This window comes from Galeopterus variegatus, unplaced genomic scaffold, assembly GCF_000696425.1.
Source record: "Galeopterus variegatus unplaced genomic scaffold, G_variegatus-3.0.2 Scaffold65, whole genome shotgun sequence".
In the NCBI taxonomy this organism is placed as follows: Eukaryota; Metazoa; Chordata; class Mammalia; order Dermoptera; family Cynocephalidae; genus Galeopterus; species Galeopterus variegatus.
The window spans coordinates 262,938-284,242 of NW_007726176.1; the positions used below are offsets into that span (position 1 = coordinate 262,938).

At 40.5% G+C, this 21,305-nt stretch overlaps 1 protein-coding gene across 2 annotated transcripts in view; it reads right to left on the bottom strand.

The window, feature by feature from the left end:
- Positions 1 to 1,821: 1,821 nt before the first annotated feature.
- The window catches only part of LOC103593899 (microtubule-associated protein RP/EB family member 1), a 55,774-nt gene continuing 36,290 nt past the window's right edge, over positions 1,822 to 21,305 (bottom strand). For both annotated transcript variants that reach the window (XM_008577045.1, XM_008577054.1), the window contains exons 3-7: positions 15,001 to 15,146; positions 12,961 to 13,168; positions 9,644 to 9,765; positions 5,303 to 5,455; positions 1,822 to 3,555 (exon numbers count right to left, since the gene is read on the bottom strand). In XM_008577045.1, coding sequence (XP_008575267.1) covers positions 3,499 to 3,555; positions 5,303 to 5,455; positions 9,644 to 9,765; positions 12,961 to 13,168; positions 15,001 to 15,146 — 686 coding nt within the window. In that variant the 3' untranslated portion in view covers positions 1,822 to 3,498. The remainder of the gene's footprint in view (positions 3,556 to 5,302; positions 5,456 to 9,643; positions 9,766 to 12,960; positions 13,169 to 15,000; positions 15,147 to 21,305) is intronic.

Consider the following 21,305-nt stretch of genomic DNA (forward strand, 5'->3'; position numbering starts at 1 on the left):
GTAAACCTTGAATAAAATTATTTTTTTAATCAATGAATCTTGAGTCACTGAATCTTCATTTAAAAGAAAATGGTGGAGACTGGCCAGTTAGCTCAGTTGGTTAGAGTACAGAGTTATAACACCAAGGTCAAAGGTTCAGATCCCCAAACTAGCCAGCTGCCAAATTAAAAAGTAAGTGGTGGAATGTGTGTTTACACCTCAATTTCACTTAGGGAAAAACAAGATGGAAATCCTGAAGGCAGAAAGGAGCTCGATTCCACAATACCACCAACCTGAAAAAAAAACATTAAAAGACCTTGTTTCTTATTTTACAAGATACCCAAAGCCTATCTTAAGGAATGCCCTCCTGAATTCTCAGGATACAAAAACCCTGTCCTAAGGTTTTCCTAACCTATAAGCAGAATTTCAGACTGGGTACGAAGAACACATGCCATAAATAATGCCTCTTGTCTGTACAGAGATTTCTAACACTGCGGTTGTTCTGTCCGTCAGCTCATTCTAATCCCAACAAGCACTCACCGAGGAAGGCACTTCAGCCAACATCATCATCCCTGTTTTGCGGGAGAGAACTAGAGAGGTCAATTAGCTCAAAACTCACAAACCTAAGAGGGACCTGCAGAAGGACTCAAAGCTGATGTTAACCCTGCCGGAATTAAGACCTGAAGGTACAGGCCTGAGGACTACCTCAAGCTCAGGTCACCTGAGGTACATATTAAATGCAGATTTTCAATCTCCCGACTCGGAATTTCTGGGGATGGACCTTACAAATATTATGTCAAACAGGCTCCCCAGGTGATTCTGAAGCCCTTCAGTTTGAGGATCACCAGCATGAGGAATGAGTCCTTAACCCAAATCTAGCCAGGGAGCCCATTTATTTACCTATTCTCCATGCAACACAGAACTTGCCAAGAAAACCAAGCAGCTTATTCAAATTTACTGCATCAGTGACCTAACCTGAATTAGTCACATCAAATGACTTAATGTGCCTCAGCCTGAAGAGCCAGGTCAATAGACTTAGGTCAAAGGTACAAGCAGTATCAGCTTCACTCCTTACCAATGTAACTTCTCAGATGTCAGCAACCAACAGTATCTTCACAAACTCCATGCACTCCTGGAGGCATCTTCTTGTAGATTAACAACACATATGGTGTCAAATTCTTTCTGAAGGCGTATAACATTTCAAGGAAGGTATCATACCATTAACTTCTGGAAGAAGCAATGTGGGTGTAACCCTAGTCAAAACCACCAGCAAGTTGGGCTAACAGAATATCCATATTTGTGACAGGTACTCTGTTTTAAAGATCATACAAAAAACTGCTCTCTGCCCATTTAACTTTATTTCATACTGAAAATCGCAGCAAAGTCTCCTTTTGAATTGATTTCCAAAGGGACAGAATTTTATAAGGGAGGAGAAAATGGTGATGATTTCAGATTATTTTATAGATTGAGAATATATTAAAACTGCCTTTGAAACTTACTTTTAGGGAAAAAAAAATCTCCCCATCGTCATCTGCCAAGCACTGGCCTGATATATTTCTCAGGAGAAAACAGCCTGAAAAGGCTTCACAGCAGCTAGGCCAAGCCTTGGGCTTCTGAGAAGAAAAAATCTCTCCCAGTAACATGAGAATTTAAAATAGCAGGAGGCTGAGAAATGTAATATGAATGAAGAAAAAGGGAAGCAGGCTTAGACATAAGCACATTTGAAAAAAACAGTGAAGGATTTGAAAAGACCAGTTCTAATTTAAGAAAAAGGAATTGATATCTTATCCCTTGAATCTAAAAGCATACACCCAGGGTAAGACAAATTTCGGAAGACATGACACTCTTGAAATACAGAATTTTATTTAGAAACTGTTTAAAGTAGAAAAAAACCCTGTCAAGAAAGACCAGGTGGAAAACGGGTTCCCAATAAAATGGAATTTTAGGGCAACAAAAGTCTGAAAGGCCACAAAAGAGAAATAGCACCACTGTCATTTGAACAATGGCTAGTTACTTGCATTTTTTGGCATTGTTAATCACTGAATCTGGGTTTTCCTCTGAATACAACACAGAGCATGCACTACACAACAGTTTTATCATAAAATACTTGCTTTCTACACACATTTTAGGACAAGCTACCACCAGAAACAAATCAATACAAATACATCAGGGGCTGAACAATCTCAGTAGTGAGTAACACACATTTTGCAGAACTCTGTCAAACAAAGGGACTGAATAGGCCGTGGGCAAAGTAAATGAGGGAGTTAAGGAATGAAATATTTTAAATACTAATAATTAATTCAGACATGGTATTGTATTTTCTGCAAAAGAAAATTAACATTTAGTAACACACTAATTAATTATATCTCCAAAGAGATTAGTGCACTGGCAAAGTATTAGGATAACAGTGGAGAGCAGTGGACAGCAGATACCGAAAACACCCGAGCCTTGCAGATCCCAAGGTAATGACAGCCTTCACTGATCACTCCCTTTGCCAGAGATCCAGAAAGAACTTGCAGCATGAGCACCTGCCCCCTGTACTTTCAACTCTAAGCAGCAAACTTTAAGGAGCCAAAGAGGAGTCCCCAGTGGGCAAGGGGAAAGAGAAAACACATTAAACGTAAACTTAAGACAGTAAAATGGGACACAAGCCCCACTCAAATCCTAGAGATGTGGGCAAGTCCCCAAAAGTAGTTGTTAGATTAAAAAACTGGACACACCTCATTTCCCCAAAAACATAATACATAGAAATTTCAGGAATAACTGGAAAAATCAACAGAGAAATGCTCAATGAAAATCAAGCTCTTCAACTCAAACATCTCAGGGCCGAAACACACCCTCTATTCATCCAAGCAACAATGCCTCTTGCTTCTCAGCAGGCATGCATTGATCAATGACACCCAATGGCTTCAAAGAGCAACTTTTTAAATTTTCCTTTTGGGCCAAAGTCTAGGCCTGTGAGCATTCAAGCAGCCCTGCAAGGCCTGTGACAGCAGTTTCCAAAGGTTTCGAGGTCTGGCCCTTCCTTCCCAGACACAATGTCAAACACGTAAAATCTCCTGTCACATTACATTTTATATTTTGAGATATGGAAGCATATTTTAAATACTCTTAAGGCATTTATTTATTAAAACGTTCTCCCCTAGGATTTCACATTAGCTTAAAATTCAATGCAGTCTTTACATTTCTCTAAGGAGGTCGCCACCTCAGTGTGTTACATAACACCTTCTCCAGCGATCAGTGTGACCAGCGTTCACGCCGTGAGCCCCATGGTCAGCCTCTTTGTTCCTCAGGTGAACCAATTAGATGTTAATACTGCTCTGCTACAAGGTAAAAGCTCCTAACTCAAACTTATTGGAAAAGGAGTGAAACTTCTGCAAAGTGCACTTTAAGAAGAGGTACTTTTTGCTTATGAAAAGAAACCAGTGAGTCCTCTACGAATAATAAAAGGGAGTATTTTACAGTGAAGCACATGATTCGGAGTGAAGAATTCAGATGTTGCTCTGTTGCTCCAGGCTGTTAATACTCTTCTTGTTCCTCCTGTGGGCCCCCTTCATCAGGTATCACAAAGCCTTCCTGAAATGAGAATGTAAAGGGGAAAGCTATTACTCAACACTGAATGAAGAATCAGTTTCTACTGTGGGTTTACTTTCCTCACATGAGGGTATTTCAAAAAGTTCGTGGAAAGATTTGTATCATCCTTTAATTCTATTTTTCCACAAACTTTTTGAAGTACCCTCGCATTTAAAGCCTCTCAAAGTCAATGGTTCTTCCTGGTTTTACTACACACTTGGCATTGAATCACACAGGCCAGATGACCATGATTTTATTTCTTGCACAGCAGAACTACATCTCACAAAAGGCAAAAACCGAGCATAAATTTATCCTCAAACTTTTGGGAGTCACGGATATGTACATTGTCTTGATTATGGTGATGATTTTACGTATCTCCTCAAATGTATATAGTAAATACGTGTAGTTTATTATACGTCAATTATACCTCAATAAAGTTGTTTTAAAAAAGAAAAAAATTTACCCTCAAAAACCCCTGAAGTCCCCCATAAACTTCAGTACTCCACCATCTTCTCAATAAATTGTCTATACAGCCAGTTTTCCAAAACCTGGCTGTATAGACAATTTATTGAGAAGAAGATGTTTTCGTTGTACTTAGGAACCATGCTTTAACCAAAACACCTGCAACAAGATGGACCCAACCTTAGTGGCATGGGAAAACTGAGTGTGTAAGGAAAGAGCAGATTTGTAGCTCCCAAGTCACGCTCACTCCAGGGCATTCTGGCATGTACTTATAGCAGGGAATGACTACACTACCCTATCATAAAAATTAGGCTTCTCATGTTTTTTAACTAAATCTTTATAGCTGAATTTATTTAAGATGTGACTCCACGAAAATAATCCTCAGAATAGACTAGGGACCCCTATATCTTCATCATCTTTGTTTTCATTATCTAATACAGAGCCAGCCCTAAATAAGGACTTATTGAACAAATTATCAGCTTTTCAGTCATCTGTCTTAATTCCCTGAAATTCACAAGAAATGTTGAGGACAGTGATAATAACAGCATTATTACCTTATATGTGTATTTGTATAGTGCTATGCATACTACAAATAGTTTGTAGTTTGATCATACAGACCTTGCTAGGCATGCAGAAGAATTATAAATACAACCATTAAACAGTGGACACAGCAAGATACCAAATCCTAAATCTAGAGAAAATCAGCCTTCCCTGATCAGCTAATATGTCATGATTAATATCAGATCTGGCTGTGTAATAAAAATGGATCCAAAGGAACTTGCTTACAATGTACTTTGAGAGAATGGGAGCCAGGCAATCTCCTCGGAGGAAGGAGCAAAGGCACACCAACAGCTGTTGCAGCAGACCTCAAAAAAGGGACCGTTTGCCTGGTTCTCCAGGGCATGCCCTGATAAAATGGAGGCAGCACCTCAAGCTAAGGGAGCCAAGCTACAGGGGGAGGGGTGGAATGGGGATGAGGAGAGTGCTTCTGGCTAAACATTTTGTGGCACTCATCTCCCATCAGTGACCACAAACCAAAGAAGCCTGGCAAGCCAGCCACCTCCTTGTCCTATTCCTTCCTCAAAGGCTCACAGTCCTCACAGCAGAGGTTGAAGCTGGGCAGAGGTGTCCTCTGGCTGACTGTGAGGGGTCAAAGATGAAGTCTTTTCATGAATAATAACACTGGAATACAACAAGCATCAGCACAAAGTTTGCCGAAACCAACTAAATAAAACATTTTCTCCTAGATAGCAAAACGGAAAGAAAATATCCCCATCTCAACACGTACATCTGTGGCATACAGAATGTCTACAATCCTCTGCAATACAGGGTCATTTTCCCCCTCGTTCTCCTGGCAAATCAGTTCAATGTTCCGTAGCTTTCCAAAGTAGAAATCTCTCTCTTTCTCCAAGTCTTCGACAGTAAGTTTCAATACGTTGACCTGCACAAGACATTAAAAAGGGCGAGACACATGGCATTAGTACACCAACAAAATATCAGACAAACTTCTAACTCGAAAGGAGATGTGGGGCCAGCCTGTGGCTCACTTGGGAGAGCGTGGTGCTGATAACACCAAGGCCACAGGTTCAGATCCCTATATAGGGATGGCCAGTTAGCTCACTTAGGAGAGCATGGTGCTGACAACACCAACTCAAGGGTTAAGATCCCCTTACCGGTTATCTTTAAAAAAAAAAAAAAGGAGATGCGGTCTTTGCTCAAACTCTAAAATGGACAAAAACCCACTTCTCTTTATAATGTAAATTTTCTTCAGCCCCTTCAGCTAAACATGGACTTGTTCATGACAACCTTGATTATAATTGCTCCCAAGAAAGGGCAGAGTACACCTTGAAATATGCAGCAACTTCTCAGGGACTGAGAAAGGATCAAGGAGAAGAAACTAGGGAAGCCTGGGACAAATACAGAAGCAGAATCCACAAACCAGCCTTGCAAGGTGGTCAACAATCATATATTAAGTCCTTACCAAAGGAGTGCTCAGTCAAGTCCACATCTGGTTGCATGTGGAGGTGAATGGAAAGGGAAGGTCTGATTCTCCACAAGCCCCAATGAGGGGTTCTGATTCACACAAAGAGCATATTAAGAAATAAATCTCAGTGCTTAGCCCAGGACTCCTATCTAGCCAAGAACTATGAGAGTCATAACAACTCTCATGGTCCTCTATGTATAGTATATCTTCAGTACTGTGTATTCAAATCTATGACAAGTGAATTCAATTTAACCCTCACTGAATGCAAATTGCAAGGCATCACACAGCATAAAACCCTAAAAACCTAGATTTATGGGCTAGAGCTACAGAGCAGCATGGAAGGCCAAGCCAGGAAATCAAAGGTGCTGCCACTGAGAACCATCTGGGCAGCAGGGAATTCTGAGAGCCCGAAGGCCCCACAGAAGTCATCTAGTCCAACCTTCTGAACTTACAGTTGCAAAAACAGGAGCGACAGCTTATCTAGCTTCCCCACAGCCTGAGGAAGAAGCCAAACACAACCGAGGGGATCGAGTCCCATCTCAGGGTGAAAGGAAGCTCCCCCTTCATAACCTGCAGTCAAGAAGCATCCAGAGGTAAGGGGCAGGTGACTGGGATCACCAGGAAGATTTTGTCAAAGTCCTAACTTCAAAGTTCATCATATCTGGGCCAAGCCAGTGGCGCACTCGGGAGAGTGCAGCGCTGGGAGCGCAGCAGCGCTCCTGCCGCGGGTTCAGATCCTATATAGGGATGACCGGTGCGCTCACAGCGCTCACTGGCTGAGCGCAGTGCGGCCGGTCTCAAAAAGGACACACACACACAAAAAAAAACCAAAGTTCATCATATCAAAGTCCTGAACCGATCAAGCCAAAATCAAGGCTCTGGACAGCCTTTCACTATTCCTTTATCAATCACAGAAATCACTTTCAAAAATAATATAAAGTTTCAATGTGGCCTGGTGGCCAGCAAAGCTCAATCATCCATTTTCTCCCATTCTCCCCACCCCTGATTTGCTGTGGTATGTTGCCTTATAGCAGGGAATGACTACAGTGAAACTAACAGCAAAAAAAACCCAAAGTTCATCATATCAAAGTCCTGAACCGATCAAGCCAAAATCAAGGCTCTGGACAGCCTTTCACTATTCCTTTATCAATCACAGAAATCACTTTCAAAAATAATATAAAGTTTCAATGTGGCCTGGTGGCCAGCAAAGCTCAATCATCCATTTTCTCCCATTCTCCCCACCCCTGATTTGCTGTGGTATGTTGCCTTATAGCAGGGAATGACTACAGTGAAACTAACAGCCCCAAATTGGGTAAGAGAAAGGGAAAGAAGGGCAAGAGTTGAACAGCCCCAGCAATAGGAGCTACTTTAGAGATCCAGGGAAGGCCAGGAAGGGGCCTTCTAACCACAGCCTAATGGCATTAGTGACTGAGGAGAAATGAAGTCAAACAGCTTAAAAAGGAATGATGGCTTGAACTACACCTCTACACCTGTGTTTCTCTAGTGCCACCCTCAAAAACCCATTAAAACCTTCTCTGTCCTACAAATCATCAAGGCCTCCAAAGTAGACACCCAGTCCTCTGGATCCCACCTTTAAGACCAAAGCAGCAATGGTCCATGATATCACTCAATAACTAAGCATGTATAAGAAATACTCAATAAATATGCATAAATCACTGGCTTTCACCTGGCACTCCTCTAAATGCTTATTGATGAGGTTATTAAAAACCTGTGGCTAGTAATCAATGCCACTTTTAAAACCTTCTCTTGTAGTAAAGCAATATCTACAACCTAAGAAGCCTAGGAAGAATGCTTTAGGCCTGCACTGGCCATTACAGTAGCCATCAGGCACATGTGGCTGGATAAGTCCTTGAAATATGACCAATGAACTGAGGTAGGCTGTAAGTATTAAATACACACCAGATTTCAAAGACCTAGTACAGTCTTCGAATGTAAAACATCTCACTGATAATTATTTGTACTGATTACACGTTACAATTATACTATTTTTGATATATTTGGCAATGTGTTATTAAAATTAATTTTACCTGGGTTTTTTTTTGTTTTTTGTTTTTTATTCCTTTTTGTCTTTTTTACTGACCGGTAACGGGATCGCAACCCTCGGTGTTGCGCCCGCACCGCACTCAGCCAGTGAGCGGAACCAGTCTCCACATGGGATCCGAACCCTCAGTGGGAGCGCCACCGCACTCCCAAGCGGCGCAATCTCCAGTGCGCCACCGGGCCAGCCCAATTTTACCTGTTTTTTGAAAAAATAATTTTTTTTTTTATGTGGCTACTGGAAAATTTAATGTTACATATGTGCCTCACATTTCTGGCTTGCATTCCATTTCTATAGAATGAATGCTTTGGACTAAAATCAACCGAAAGTCAATTTCTCCAGGATGACTTAAAAATATGGAATCGTTGCAGATCTCCCAAGAATATGAACACTACAAGGCACTTTGTATAGAACACACTGTTTTTCTATTAGCCTAACAAGCACATCTGGCTCTATTTCCACATTTATCAAGGACTACAAATTCAAATACTTGCAGAGATCCAGAAAGATAATGTAAAGGAGCCCAGAGAGTCAGTAACAGGGTGTGGTAAGGGCTTTGGTAACCTGAAGAAAGCCTAAAATCCTTCATATTTTAAAAATAAATATAAATAAATAAATACAAACAAACAAACAAGCCTTGGGCAGGCCAAACACAGTACTTCTGTTGAAAGGCTAGACAAACTGGGTATGAGTGTTTCAGCCCAGCCTTCTAGGATCAATGAAGTATCTGGTTAGTGAAAAAAAAAAAAAAAATACAAATGAAGGAATGAAAAAAACAAAATGGGATTTGGGGGCAGGCTCTCCTCATCCTGATCTCCTAGGAGCATAGGTCTGGGTCACGAGAGGTTGTGCATTAAGGTGAGGTCACTTCCCCCAGAGTTTTAGGACTTGGCTTTTAGGAAAGTATAAGGGTTCAATCCCAAACTCACTGAAATCACAGAGCATGCCAGATTTTTAAAATGGAATTAATCACAAGAATCATCCAAAAGCAAACAAAATGAAACAACTACAAGGATTAGTAAGAAAATGTCTAAAAGTCTAAAATGTATTCTGCTCCACAGAGACCTCTGACAAGTACCTTAAGGACAGTTAATCCTGAAGACGACTTTTCAAATCACTGAACTGTTAAGAATAGAACCAGAAGAGCAATAATAGGCTTTCTACCAGTTCCACTCTCAATTCCAATCTCAAGAAACTTCAGGACTCTGCAGAGATTGTGGGATACTTTTTAAAAAATTATTCAGACAGGAATCCTCCTTTATCTTTCACTCTTTAATTCCCAGAGAACCCTGACAATGTTCCAGAAACATTCATCAGGGCTCTCTTCCAAGATCTAGTTTCCAAACAGACACAGGTTTCAGCCACACTAAGAGAGCTCAGAAATACCCAACCCTCCTCTTCTACCTCCACCCCAGGCTCTCACTCCCCACCCAACACCCGAAGCGCTCACATTTGTTATGAGGACTGCTCTGGCAAACAGAAAAGGCAGGTCTTCCCCTAAAAACACAGACAAGCCTCCCTTGGTCACTGCAGCAAGTGGCCTGCCCCCCAAGGTGACTCACGTCCCAGACCCGGGAGGTGCCTACCTGCTGCATCAATTCGGCAGCTTCGTCGTCCCCGTTGCCCATACCAGGGTTCTTCCGCACCCCCCCAGGGCCAGCCTTAGGAGTCGCAGTAGTTCTCTGTGTTGAAATGGGCCTCTGTGGAGCTGAGAGGAGCAGAGGTTTCTGAGGAGGAGAAATTTCAAAGACGAAAAACAAAAATCCACAAGACAACAAGGGGAGGTGTGACCAGCTGCCTTCCACAGGTGTGAGGTAACAAGAACCAATGCTAGAGAGCCCCAGCACACAAGACAACACCCCCACATTGCCTAACGTGGTTTTTATCCTGGCAGCAGAGTTAAATACCAATTTCAGCCACGATCTTTTGTGCTGGCAGTAAGTCCTTCAGTGGGGTCTTTTCTCCGCTGCGGTGAGCAGGACTATCATCTGAAAGAAGTACAGATGTTCTGGTGCATACAGATGATCTACCTTAACCAAGCTCCAACCAAATCCACAAACAGGGCAGTTTCACGGAGCAAAGCCCAACTTTACAACTGGAGTGAGCTCAAAGTCCCAGCTGCTGGCAGGTACCATCTGCAAAGTTAAAGCCCTCCTAACTCATAACCTCAGACTCCCTGGACTGGAAGAAGGAAGGAGTCCATAAGGATAATAAAGCCTGCTCTTACCAACCTGTATCTTACAAACCACTATCTTTGCACACCTTTTAGAAGCTATTTAGAAGGGTCAGGAGAGAAAAGCATCTCACTCACTAGGATTTACAGACCTCTCTCAGTATTTATACCCAAAAGCAGACAAAGACAAGGAAGAATAAGTAAAGGGGCCAACCTATCTACAAGTTAAAACAATCAAGAATGAGCTACCTTAAAGTAAATTTATCATTCATAATTTTATTTATTCATTTACCAATTATTTTGTAAAGCTTGTACATTATATCAGGCTCAGAAATATCTACTCTTCCTGACACCCCAAACTCTATAACCATAAGGCCTTTCACCCACAGTTAACAGGCATTTCATCTGGATGCTCTCTCTAGTATACGTTTATCCTGAAGACTAAATGCTTAATGCAAGACCCTACTCAACTCACAGGAAATATGAAATGCAGTCATCTATGCAGATCCCCATTCTAAACAGCTAAAGAATAAAAGTACTCAATTATCTGGAAAAATTGAAACCCTCACTGCTGATGGGAATATAAATGGTTCAGCCACTTTGGAAAATAGGTGGCTTGCAAAACGTGAAATACAGTTACCAAGTTTACCAGTAATTCTGCCCCAGTATATACCCAAGAGACATGAACATGTCCACACACAAACTGTACATGAATGTTCACAGCAACATTATTCATAATAGCCAAAAAGTGAAAACAACCCAAGTGACCCATCAACTGATGAATAAATAAAATAAGGTATAGCCATACAATGGAATATTACTCAGCAATAAGAAGGAATAAAGTACTGATACATGTCAGAGCATGGATGAACCTCGGAAACATTATACTAAGTGAAAGAAGCCAGACACAAAAGACCACATATTCTGAGATTCCATTTATATGAAATGTCCAGAATAGGCAAATTCACAGAGACGGAAGGTAGGTTAGTGGTTGCCTAGGTCTGGGAGAAAGGGGAAAGAGTTGGGGGAAAATGGTAAGTGATTGCTACACATGAGGTTTCTTCTGTGGGTGATGAAAATGTTCTAAAAGTGACTGTGGTAACGGTAACACAACTCTTTGAATACACTAAAAACTACTGAATTGTACACTTTAAGTGGGTGAAATGTATAGCATGTGAATCAAATCTCCATAAAGCTATTACCAAAGTACTCAACCAACCCTCTCTACCTACCATATGGATCGCCCTCTCTCAAGGTACCATGGGACCTTAACTAATGTTCTTGACATCTTCTGGAAAAGGAGGAATTCCCACCTGTAGAACATCTACCCTGCCACAAACTACACACATGTCCTATGAATGTACTACTGCAAACACATCCTGGGAATCCTATCAATCCAATACCTTTTCAAGAAGGTCTCTACAAACAGCCTCCCTCTGCCTCCCAGACTCTGCTAGCACCATAGCATGCCAAAGCCACTTGCTAGCTAAAGTTCTAGGGAGGGCAGGGAAACTGTAAGTAAGCACAGAAAGCTGGTCTGCAGACAAAATGATGCAAACAGCCAAGAGCAGTCCCTGAGAGACCTAGAAAGTTCCTTCAGGTCCTGGGAGTTCGGGTCTGGTTTTAACTTCCCATCCTGGGGTTCTATAAAATGCAGAACCAACTATGTGAGCTAGCTTGAGGGATTTCTATTTCATACAACTAAAGAGCTTTGGCAAAACTGCATACAATAATTCATTCAGACCTCAAAAACAACCCTCTCAGGCAAGTATTAAATTCCTATTTCTATATTGGCCAGTCACCCAAAAAAAAAAACAAAATTCCCATTTCATACTGGAGGAAATTGTGGGGCAGAGTTGAAGTGCCTTATACAAGGCAATAGGAACCTAAGAACATACACAGATATGCCTGATGCCAGATTCCATGCTACTGCCACATGTCTGGGATTATGTTTCTTAAACTCCATAAGCCTGTGGCTACTTAAAAAATTGTGGTTTGGACCGGACCCTGTGCCCACAACCCGGCACACTGCCAGTGCCTCGAGGCCCTGCCCAGGGGCCCAAGGCATCGAGCCAGGGACCAGACTCGCCCCCCATGACCAGGCACACCACCAGCGCTAAGGAGCATGCCAAAAACATCAGGTCCACATGGGTGGCCCACCACAGCTACCACAATGACCACGGCTGCCACGAAAGTGACTAGACATTACAACCACCAACAGATGGTCCACCAACCACTGGAGTACACTGACACAAGGAGAGTCACCAGCAGAGACCAAAGAAAAGAAGAGAATGTCTCTCTCCACAAAGCCCATTCCAGAATGACAGAAGAAGCATCTGCTCTGTGATAATATTGGGGACCTGAACACACCTCTCATCATTGGACAGATCATCTGGGAACAAATCTCAACAGGGTAACCATTACTTTTTCAGAGGGAGAGAAGAAATCTAGGGTTATCAGTGGTGGGAGGGGGGAGGGGAAGGGGACAGGGAGAGATTGGACAAGAGGCATAAAGAATAAGTACAACTGGTAACAATATACAGACTAGTAATATTGATTTGATCAACATATGTCAACAATGAATCCCAAAAAGATGTACAATCAATTATGATTCAATAAAAAAATAAAAAATAAAAAATAATAAAAATTACAATTCTGATTGAATGTTGAATGAATGAATTCTTGGAATACTATTATTTGAAAGTAATGTCTCTCTTTTTTTTTTTTTACCTGCACTGCTAGAGCTGAGAGGTTTCTTCGGTTTATTCAGAGCTGGAGCAACAAGGGAGGGAGCCACTGCAGTTTCTTGACCTTGTCTGGCAGCTACAGGGTCATAGTCTTTTCCATCATAGTTTGCATCAAAAAACTTCTTGAACCACTGAACGAATTCAAAATTGTCCTGAAACTTTCCCTTTACTAATTTGTCCACAGGAATTATCTGCAGAAAAAAATCAAGACTGTTTAGCCCAAAGCGAGAGGCTTTTGGCAAGCATCAAACTTGACCATCCATCAAATCAGTATAAAGCTCTGCCAAAAGGAGAAAAAAAATCTTAGAGAACTTAGTGCTAAACCCCTAGAAATTTATAGAGCAAGTTTTATTTCGTATGCCTTCACTAGAGTACCTACACTTACCAACCCTTCTCCACCGCCTCCGATTATGAAAAGGAATCAAAAACAGAAAGGAAACAAGTATCATGTAAGTCACATACACACATCCAAACACATCCCAAGACACAATACAAATCTCATTACAATACAAAGAGTAAATCTTCCATGTAGCTTGCATGGCCACAAACCAACCACATACGTCTACAATAAGCTGTCTTACAGAAAATTCTGACTTGAAAATAAGTCAAGTTGCAGAGTAAGTCCCAAGACAGATTTCTACAAAATGACATGATTTTTAAGTAATTCCAATCCTATTAAAACATACTTAAAGACCCTGTAAGATTTTTTTTATTGTACAAGAATACTGATACCAGGTATTACTTCAAATACTAAGGTGCCAGCAAGAGCTTAACTATCTTTTAATCTCCAAGGATTGCAGTTGCAACGTTATCTATTATAAAAAAGAATATATGCCTTGTAATACCAAGGTCAAGGGTTCCGATCAGCACACCGGCCAGCTGCACCCCACCAATTTTTTTTTTTTTTTTTTAAAGAATATGTGGGATAATCTAAACTATATCCACCCCTCTGACAAATAAATTTTTTAAAATTACTTTGTACGCCACTGAAACATTTACAAATAAAACATTATGTCTGGACTCATTTCAAAATACCCAGGAGTACACAGGATGGGATAGAGATAGAGCTAAAACAAAACTGGTCATGATTATTGTTGAGGTACATGGGGGATCATCACACTACTCTCTCTATACTCTCTCTACTTTTATATACTTTAGAAACTTTCCATATTCAAGATAATAAAATGTAATTCCAAAAAAGGAATAGAAAAATTATTGTATACAAGCTACACTTATTTAAACTACACCTGGAAAATAAATGATATTTTTATAATATAAACGATTATTTTATACATTGTACAGAGACAAACCTAAAATAAAAATAAGACTGATTTCAAAATAAATAAAAACCAGACAAACCAGCAATATAATTAGAGGATGTTATAAGCTTTACCAAAAAAAAGTTCCCCCCAAAATGGCTTAAAATGATAAACCCTTCTAAAGAAGAGGAAAAAAAAAAAAAACCTGCTTAATTTTATAATAACCTATTAACTGCTAAAACAGAGTAATATTTGTGCTAATGAAGCCTAGTGGACCCTGTTTCTGGTACCTTCAAATAACCTTGGGGGCAGAGGAGGAGCTTCCCTCCACCCACCAGGGATTCTCTTTGTACCCTACTATAAAAAGTATTTCTAGAGTCTTCTCTACGGGAACTACTTATTCTAACGCACAGTATGCTTTACAGAAGTAAATCCAGAGATTAATAGTGTTAGATCTCAAACAGAGACTAAATAGTAATTTTTTTTTTTTTAAAGATCACTGGTATAGATTTACAGGTTGACACCTCCAAATAGTTACTAACTTCACAGACAATGAAAATAGTACACAGCAAAGAGAGTGAGGGTAGGAGGGTAGAAGGAAACTTTGCTCCCAGTAAATTTTATGTTAACTGGAGAAATGGCAACTATATAAATTGGGAAAAGAAAAAGAAAACATTCAAAGTCATAAGCTAGCATCTGTAACCTTATTAACAATCATTAGTTAAGAAACAGTAACCTTAATGAAAAGAATAAAATTTACTTACTTTGTCAACACCCATCCTCTTAAAACCTGCTTGTAGTATTTTGAAGTTCTGGATGTATTCATGTTCTAGCTTAGCTTGGAATTTCACTTTCTTCAAGGCAATGGAGCCTGGGAACAGCATGTCCATAAACTGACAATAGGCAGCCCCTGAATGAACAAAAGCAACAAAAAAATACAATAAACACTAGGTCACTGAGTGCTGCCATTAAAGAAGCATGATGAACTTTTTCCCAGACTCCCTTAACCCAAATACAGTTTAAAAAGTTGTAATGCAGACCTACAAAAACCAAAAACTTCATTACCACTTGATCCAAAGTCAATTTTTTAAAAGCTGTAACAAAACTGTGGTTTTACCTGATAAATTCTACAACACACTTGCAATTTGGACGCCTACAACAAGGAGAAAAGGAATGTTCCAATGAAATTTTAAAACTCCTATTTTTTTTACTAGAAATCATCATGAGAATGAAATGACCACTAGAAAAAAAAGTGAATGCCAAGAATAGAAAAAAGGAAACAAGTGACATGTTCCAATTTTTCACAAGGACATACCTTCTTCTCCACTGTGGGAGGAGAAATTTCAAAGATCCATCTTCTAACCTAGGTTTAAAAATTTTTTGTTCCTAAAGTATCTGTCTCCCCAGGCTTTTATTTATCTGTAAATAAATTTAACCTATCACGTTATACAAAAAGTTGAATAGAACACATTTTTGTGCTCCTCCATTAAAAAATACAATAAAAACTACTATAATAAATCATTTCACATATTTTATCCTATTTGCTCCCCGATTTCATTCCTTCCCCCACTTGCCCATTTTATTCCACCCTCCAAGTGTTTTATTATCAGTGCTTAAACTTTCCGGGAATATGATTTCTCTAATGCCTACCACACTAAACTCTCCTAATTCAGGGCAAGCTTCACAGTGCAGTTACTGCCCTTCCAGGGCTAATGTGCCAAAAGAACAAGCTAGGGAAGGAAGTGAGAAGATCAGTGGCTAAACAATGTATTCTGCAGGACGCAAGACCACCATAAAATGTACATTTAACTTACTTTAAATCAGGCCAAACCAGCTCCCTGCCAGTTCCAGCATAAAGAGTGCCATTATCATTATTTTTGGCAAGTAGGTGTAAAAAAAGGCAGAAGCACTTCAGTGACCAGGGTGACATTCTTAGTAGGGAGGATCTTCAGAAAGTGAAAGCCTGATTTTTGAGGGAGCTGATTTATTTACTCATCCAACAAAAACATACTGGGGTGATTCTATGTACCAGGCATTCAGTTAGCAATATTTCCATAAACATATATATATATATTTTTTTTTAATTTTTTTTAAATAAAAAAAGACAACCGGTAAGGGGATCTTAACCCTTGACTTGGTGTTGTCAGCACCATGCTCACCCAGTGAGCTAACTGGCCATCCCTATATGGGATCTGAACCCGTGGCCTTGGTGTTCTCAGCACCACTCTCCCGAGTGAGCCACGGGCCAACCCAGCAATACTTATATTTTTAAATATAGGAATACTTTAATAGCTTCCTAAATTCTGAAGGCCAATTACCCAGTTTCCTCAACAAATAGTATGAAAAGTGGGAATTGTTATGTTTTAAAAGAGATTTTAAATCATAATTTAGGGCCGGCCTGTGGCTCACTCGGTAGAGTGCGGTGCTGATAACACCAAGGCCCCGGGTTCGGATCCCACATAGGGATGGCCGGTTCACTCACTGGCTGAGCATGGTGATGACAACACCAAGTCAAGGGTTAAGATCCCCTTACCGGTCATCTTTAAAAAAAAAAAAAAAAATCATAATTTACCACTTGCTATTACAGACTGTGTGGATCCTGTTACATACAAATCAATTATTTTACACAGTACTATTTTACACACGAAAAAAAGACATTTTTCTGAAACAGCAAAATAATGTGTATTTACTGAATGCACAGTATTCTCAAGCCATCCATGCAACTTCCAGGTCAAATTAATCAAAACCACTTAAAAACAGTAGTTATCTACTTCTCAGGAAAGGCCTGCCTGAAGAACTCTCACAGTTTTTATTTTAGATCTAGAGGAATCCTTAGAGCCATTATAAATTAAAAAACTGAGAACCAAAAACTGTGACTTAAGGCCAAAGAGGCCAAAGACCAAGCTTAGAAACCAGATTCCAAGTGTCCTGACTCCCTGTCCACTGCTCTTTTCCACATTAGAAGCCCTCTTAGAACACCCTACAGTTGAGTAAAGAAGCATTTTCTGGAGGGGGGTGTGGGGTGCTGCTACACTAAACATTTCTTAATGTTTTAAGAAAAGCATTAAGACCCCACTAAAAATAGACAAAGCAACTAGACAATTCACAGAAATGTAAACAGCTACTACTGGAGGTGCAGCCCATGGAATTAATTAAAAAAAAAAAAAAAAAAATTTAATGCATAAAAACTAGTTATAACTTTTCTCACAGAAATAAAAAATGGAAGCACCCTGTATCTTCAAAAGTGGGAATAATCAGGCACAGAAAGAGAAATACCACATGTTCTCACTTATTTGTGGGAGCTAAAAATAAGTAAACAAACACACAAACAAACGAAGGGTGGTGAGGGGAAGAAGACACAACAATCACAACAATTCCTTGAATTTTTTAAGACAAGTGAACAGTTATGACATTGGGGGGGAGGGGAGAGAGGGAGGAGGAAGAGGAACGGTAAGGGGTCATGAAAATCAACTATAATATATATATTGAGAAGTTAAAATAAATAAAATAAAATAAAAACAAAAGTAGGAACAATCAATTACATAAATTTTAGTGTCCAACCTTCCTGACGGAATTTAATACAAGCTTTCAAAATCAAGTTTTTTTACTTTTTGAGGAAATACTCACGATCTAACAACAAAATAAAAGCAAGATACAAAAATATATGTATAAGAAGTTTTTAAATACATAAAAATATCTTAATATATATGCAAAGAAAAAAGACCAAAAAACCACAATGCATTACGTTAAGCCATATGAATTTATTGTTTTTTTTTTTGTTTTTTTTTTTTGTCTTTTTTCCGTGTCCGGCAACGGATCGCAACCCTCAGTGTCGCCCCCGTACCGGACCGGGACCGGCAACGGGATCGCAACCCTTGGTGTTGCCCCCGCGCCTCGCTCAGCCAGTGAGCGGGAACCGGTCTGTATGTGGGATCCGAACCCTCGGCAGGAGCGCCTCCGCGCTTCCCAAGTGGTGCACTAGCGCAGTGCGCCACCGGGCCAGCCCTGAATTTATTGTTTTGTAGATAAAAAAAATGGTCAACAGTGGCCATCTCTAGTGGGTGGAACTGCATGCATTCTATTTTTTATAGACGTAATTATGTGCTACAATAAATAGTTTTATAATCAGAACACACAAAAAGGTAAATATTTAGAAGAAAAAAGTGTATCAGCTGCTTTTTACAGGAAAGAGCTGAAAAATCCTGGCCTATAAATGTCTCAACTGGGTACAGAACAGATTAAAAGGGAGCCTTCCGGGCCGGCCCGGTGGTGCACTGGAGAGTGCGCCGCTTGGGAGCGTGGCGGCGCTCCCGCCGAGGGTTCGGATCCCATGTGGAGACCGGTTCCCGCTCACTGGCTGAGCGCGGTGCGGGCGCAACACCTAGGGTTGCGATCCCATTACCGGTCAGTAAAAAAGACAAAAAAGGAAAAAAAAAAAAAAAAGGGAGCCTTCCTTCCAGTCTCTGCCTTAATAAATATGACCATGGCCAGAGCAAAGGCTGGCAATAAAAAGCAGGTAAGAGGAAGATCTATCTTTGATGGCCAATGGCCCAAAAATCTGCAGCAGGAGAACAGGCCCATGGGTTCTGTGGCTTGAGGATGCAGACAGACCTAGGGTAGGACAAGGTGTGTCATGGCATCAACTATCATGCCTCCACCAACAACGGAAGCTCCACCCTTAACAAACTCTGGGCCGCAAGCAGAGACCACAAAACAAGAGCATGATGTGGCCCCAGTGCCAAATGTTTGCAGTATATCAAGTGCATTGGCTTTCAACCTTTTCAGGTCAAGAGTCTCTTGGAGAATTAAATGAAAGCCAACATTCAGCCAACATTCAGCCCAGAACAGATGCCCACCTATCAGAAGACCCCAGATTAATAATTCCCAATGTTTTAATACTAATTCCCAATGTTTTAATACTAACAGACAAGAAACACACACTGATGATGAAATGTCAGAGTGTCCAGGCTTCACGCAGTAGGTGAGACCTGAGTTATCTTATAAGATAAATAAAGTTTAGTAAAAGAGGGCTGTGAGGAGTCATTAATGCAGACATTAAAAGTTAGGCTCAAGATATTTCAACATGGGAAAAACACTTTTAATTTTAAAAGCAGGAAATAAAACTGTACAACATACATGTGCTTGTATATAAGACATTGCAACAGTCTGTAAGAGCAACAAACTAAATAAATGTCCATTAACAAGGGATAGATGCAAAGAAATTACGATACTATTCCATAAAAGAAAATAAAGTAGTATCTGATATAAGGACGTAGAACACTCTAAACATGCTACCACTTATGTAAAAAAGGAGAGAGAACACATACACAGTGTACTAGCAGATAGATATTTTTGCTTGTACACTCTCTCTAGAGGCAACCCACCTGATAACACTGGTTACCTCTGGAGAGGGGATCTGGACAGGCAGGGTTGAGAAGGAAATTTTTCATTGTTTATCTTTTTGTTCCTTTTGAATTTTAAAACATTTTAAAACTTTTAGTTATTCAAAAAAATGAAAACTGTATATGAAGCATGTCAATTATGTTTTAAAATTATAGCAAAGTACTGAAAAAAAGTACAGCTAAAATAAGTAACCCTGTGCAAGTTGTTTAACCTCTCTACACCTCAGTTTCCCTCTCTGTAAAATGGGTGTGATAGTCCTTACCTTCCAGATTATATATATGGAGCACCTTGGAAAGTGCCTGGCCTGTAGTATGTGCTCAGTAAATAAAACTATAATTAGAAAAAAAAATAAAAAAAACAGGTAAGAGATAATAATGACTATCACTAACTTGTGACATTACAGCAGATTATAGTTTTCTTCCTAATATGTTTCTATAATGAAGACCTAACCACATATCATCATAAGAGAATAAGCTTCTTGTCTTGTTTTGTTTTGCTTTAATTAAGGCAGAAAAAAAATCAAGGAGGTGCTTGAAGAGTTAGTCAAAAAAGTCTGAAGAGATACTTCCTTGAGCAAAAGAGTGACTTAATAAAAATGGTGTCTTGGGCCAGACTAGTGTGGCATTACAAGAGAAGATAGAGGCTGGGGAACTTAGAGGGAACGTAGTGCCCACTTAGGAGGCTACCGTGGCAGCAGTGAGCAAACTGAGAAAGGACTGGATCTAAAGAATCCTTTAGAAGACAAATATGTGAATTAGCCTCAAAAGATGCTCCTCAGGGGCCGGCCCAGTGGCGCACTGCGCTAGTGCGCCGCTTGGGAAGCACGGTGGCGCTCCCGCCGAGGGTTCGGATCCCACATACAGACCGGTTCCCGCTCACTGGCTGAGCGAGGCGCAGGGGCGACGCCAAGGGTTGTGATCCCGTTCCCGGTCCGGTACGGGGGCAATACTAAGGGTTGCGATCCGTTGCCGGACACAGAAAAAGACAAAAAAAAAAAAAAAAAGATGCTCCTCAGGCCTGGGACACTAGAAGAAAGGTAGAATCATGGTCCCAAATGTAGTTCCTGAAAAAGGGAGCTAGCCTGAGGAGAAAACAGAGCTGTGATTTAGCTAACAAGAGGCAGGGAAGAAGTATCCTATAGACAGAAACACCAGACCAGATCAAAGTGGGGGAGGCCTGGTTACATGCTCTCAGAGCAGGAGGACCAGGACATTAACAGTACAGCATGATCAAGATCCATAAGCTGTCTGACTCAAGCACTGTTAGGGCCACAATAAACTGAGGGAAAAGGAATCTAGTGTTTGCCTACAAGCAGCTGAACACCTCTCTTATCCTCTGCAGCTTAGGAACTATGAAGGAGGCCAGGCTGGAGGAAGAACACAGGAGGAGAATGGGAGAGCCGAGAACATTCAGCAAGGGACCCTCTACACATGCAAAGCACCATGCTGAGCCCTTGAGAAAGTGCAGAGGGGCCTAAATATGGACTAGAACTGGGGGAACAGAGGAATGGTTGACAAAAAGCAACCAGTATCCCCTTTTTGACAAAAGCAATCCCTCATCAAAATCATTCTCTGCAATCAGACTTTTTTTTTTCCCTTGATGACTATCTTTGCAAAATACTTGATGACTAGCTCTCCCAAAATAGGAAATGTAACAATGAATCTTG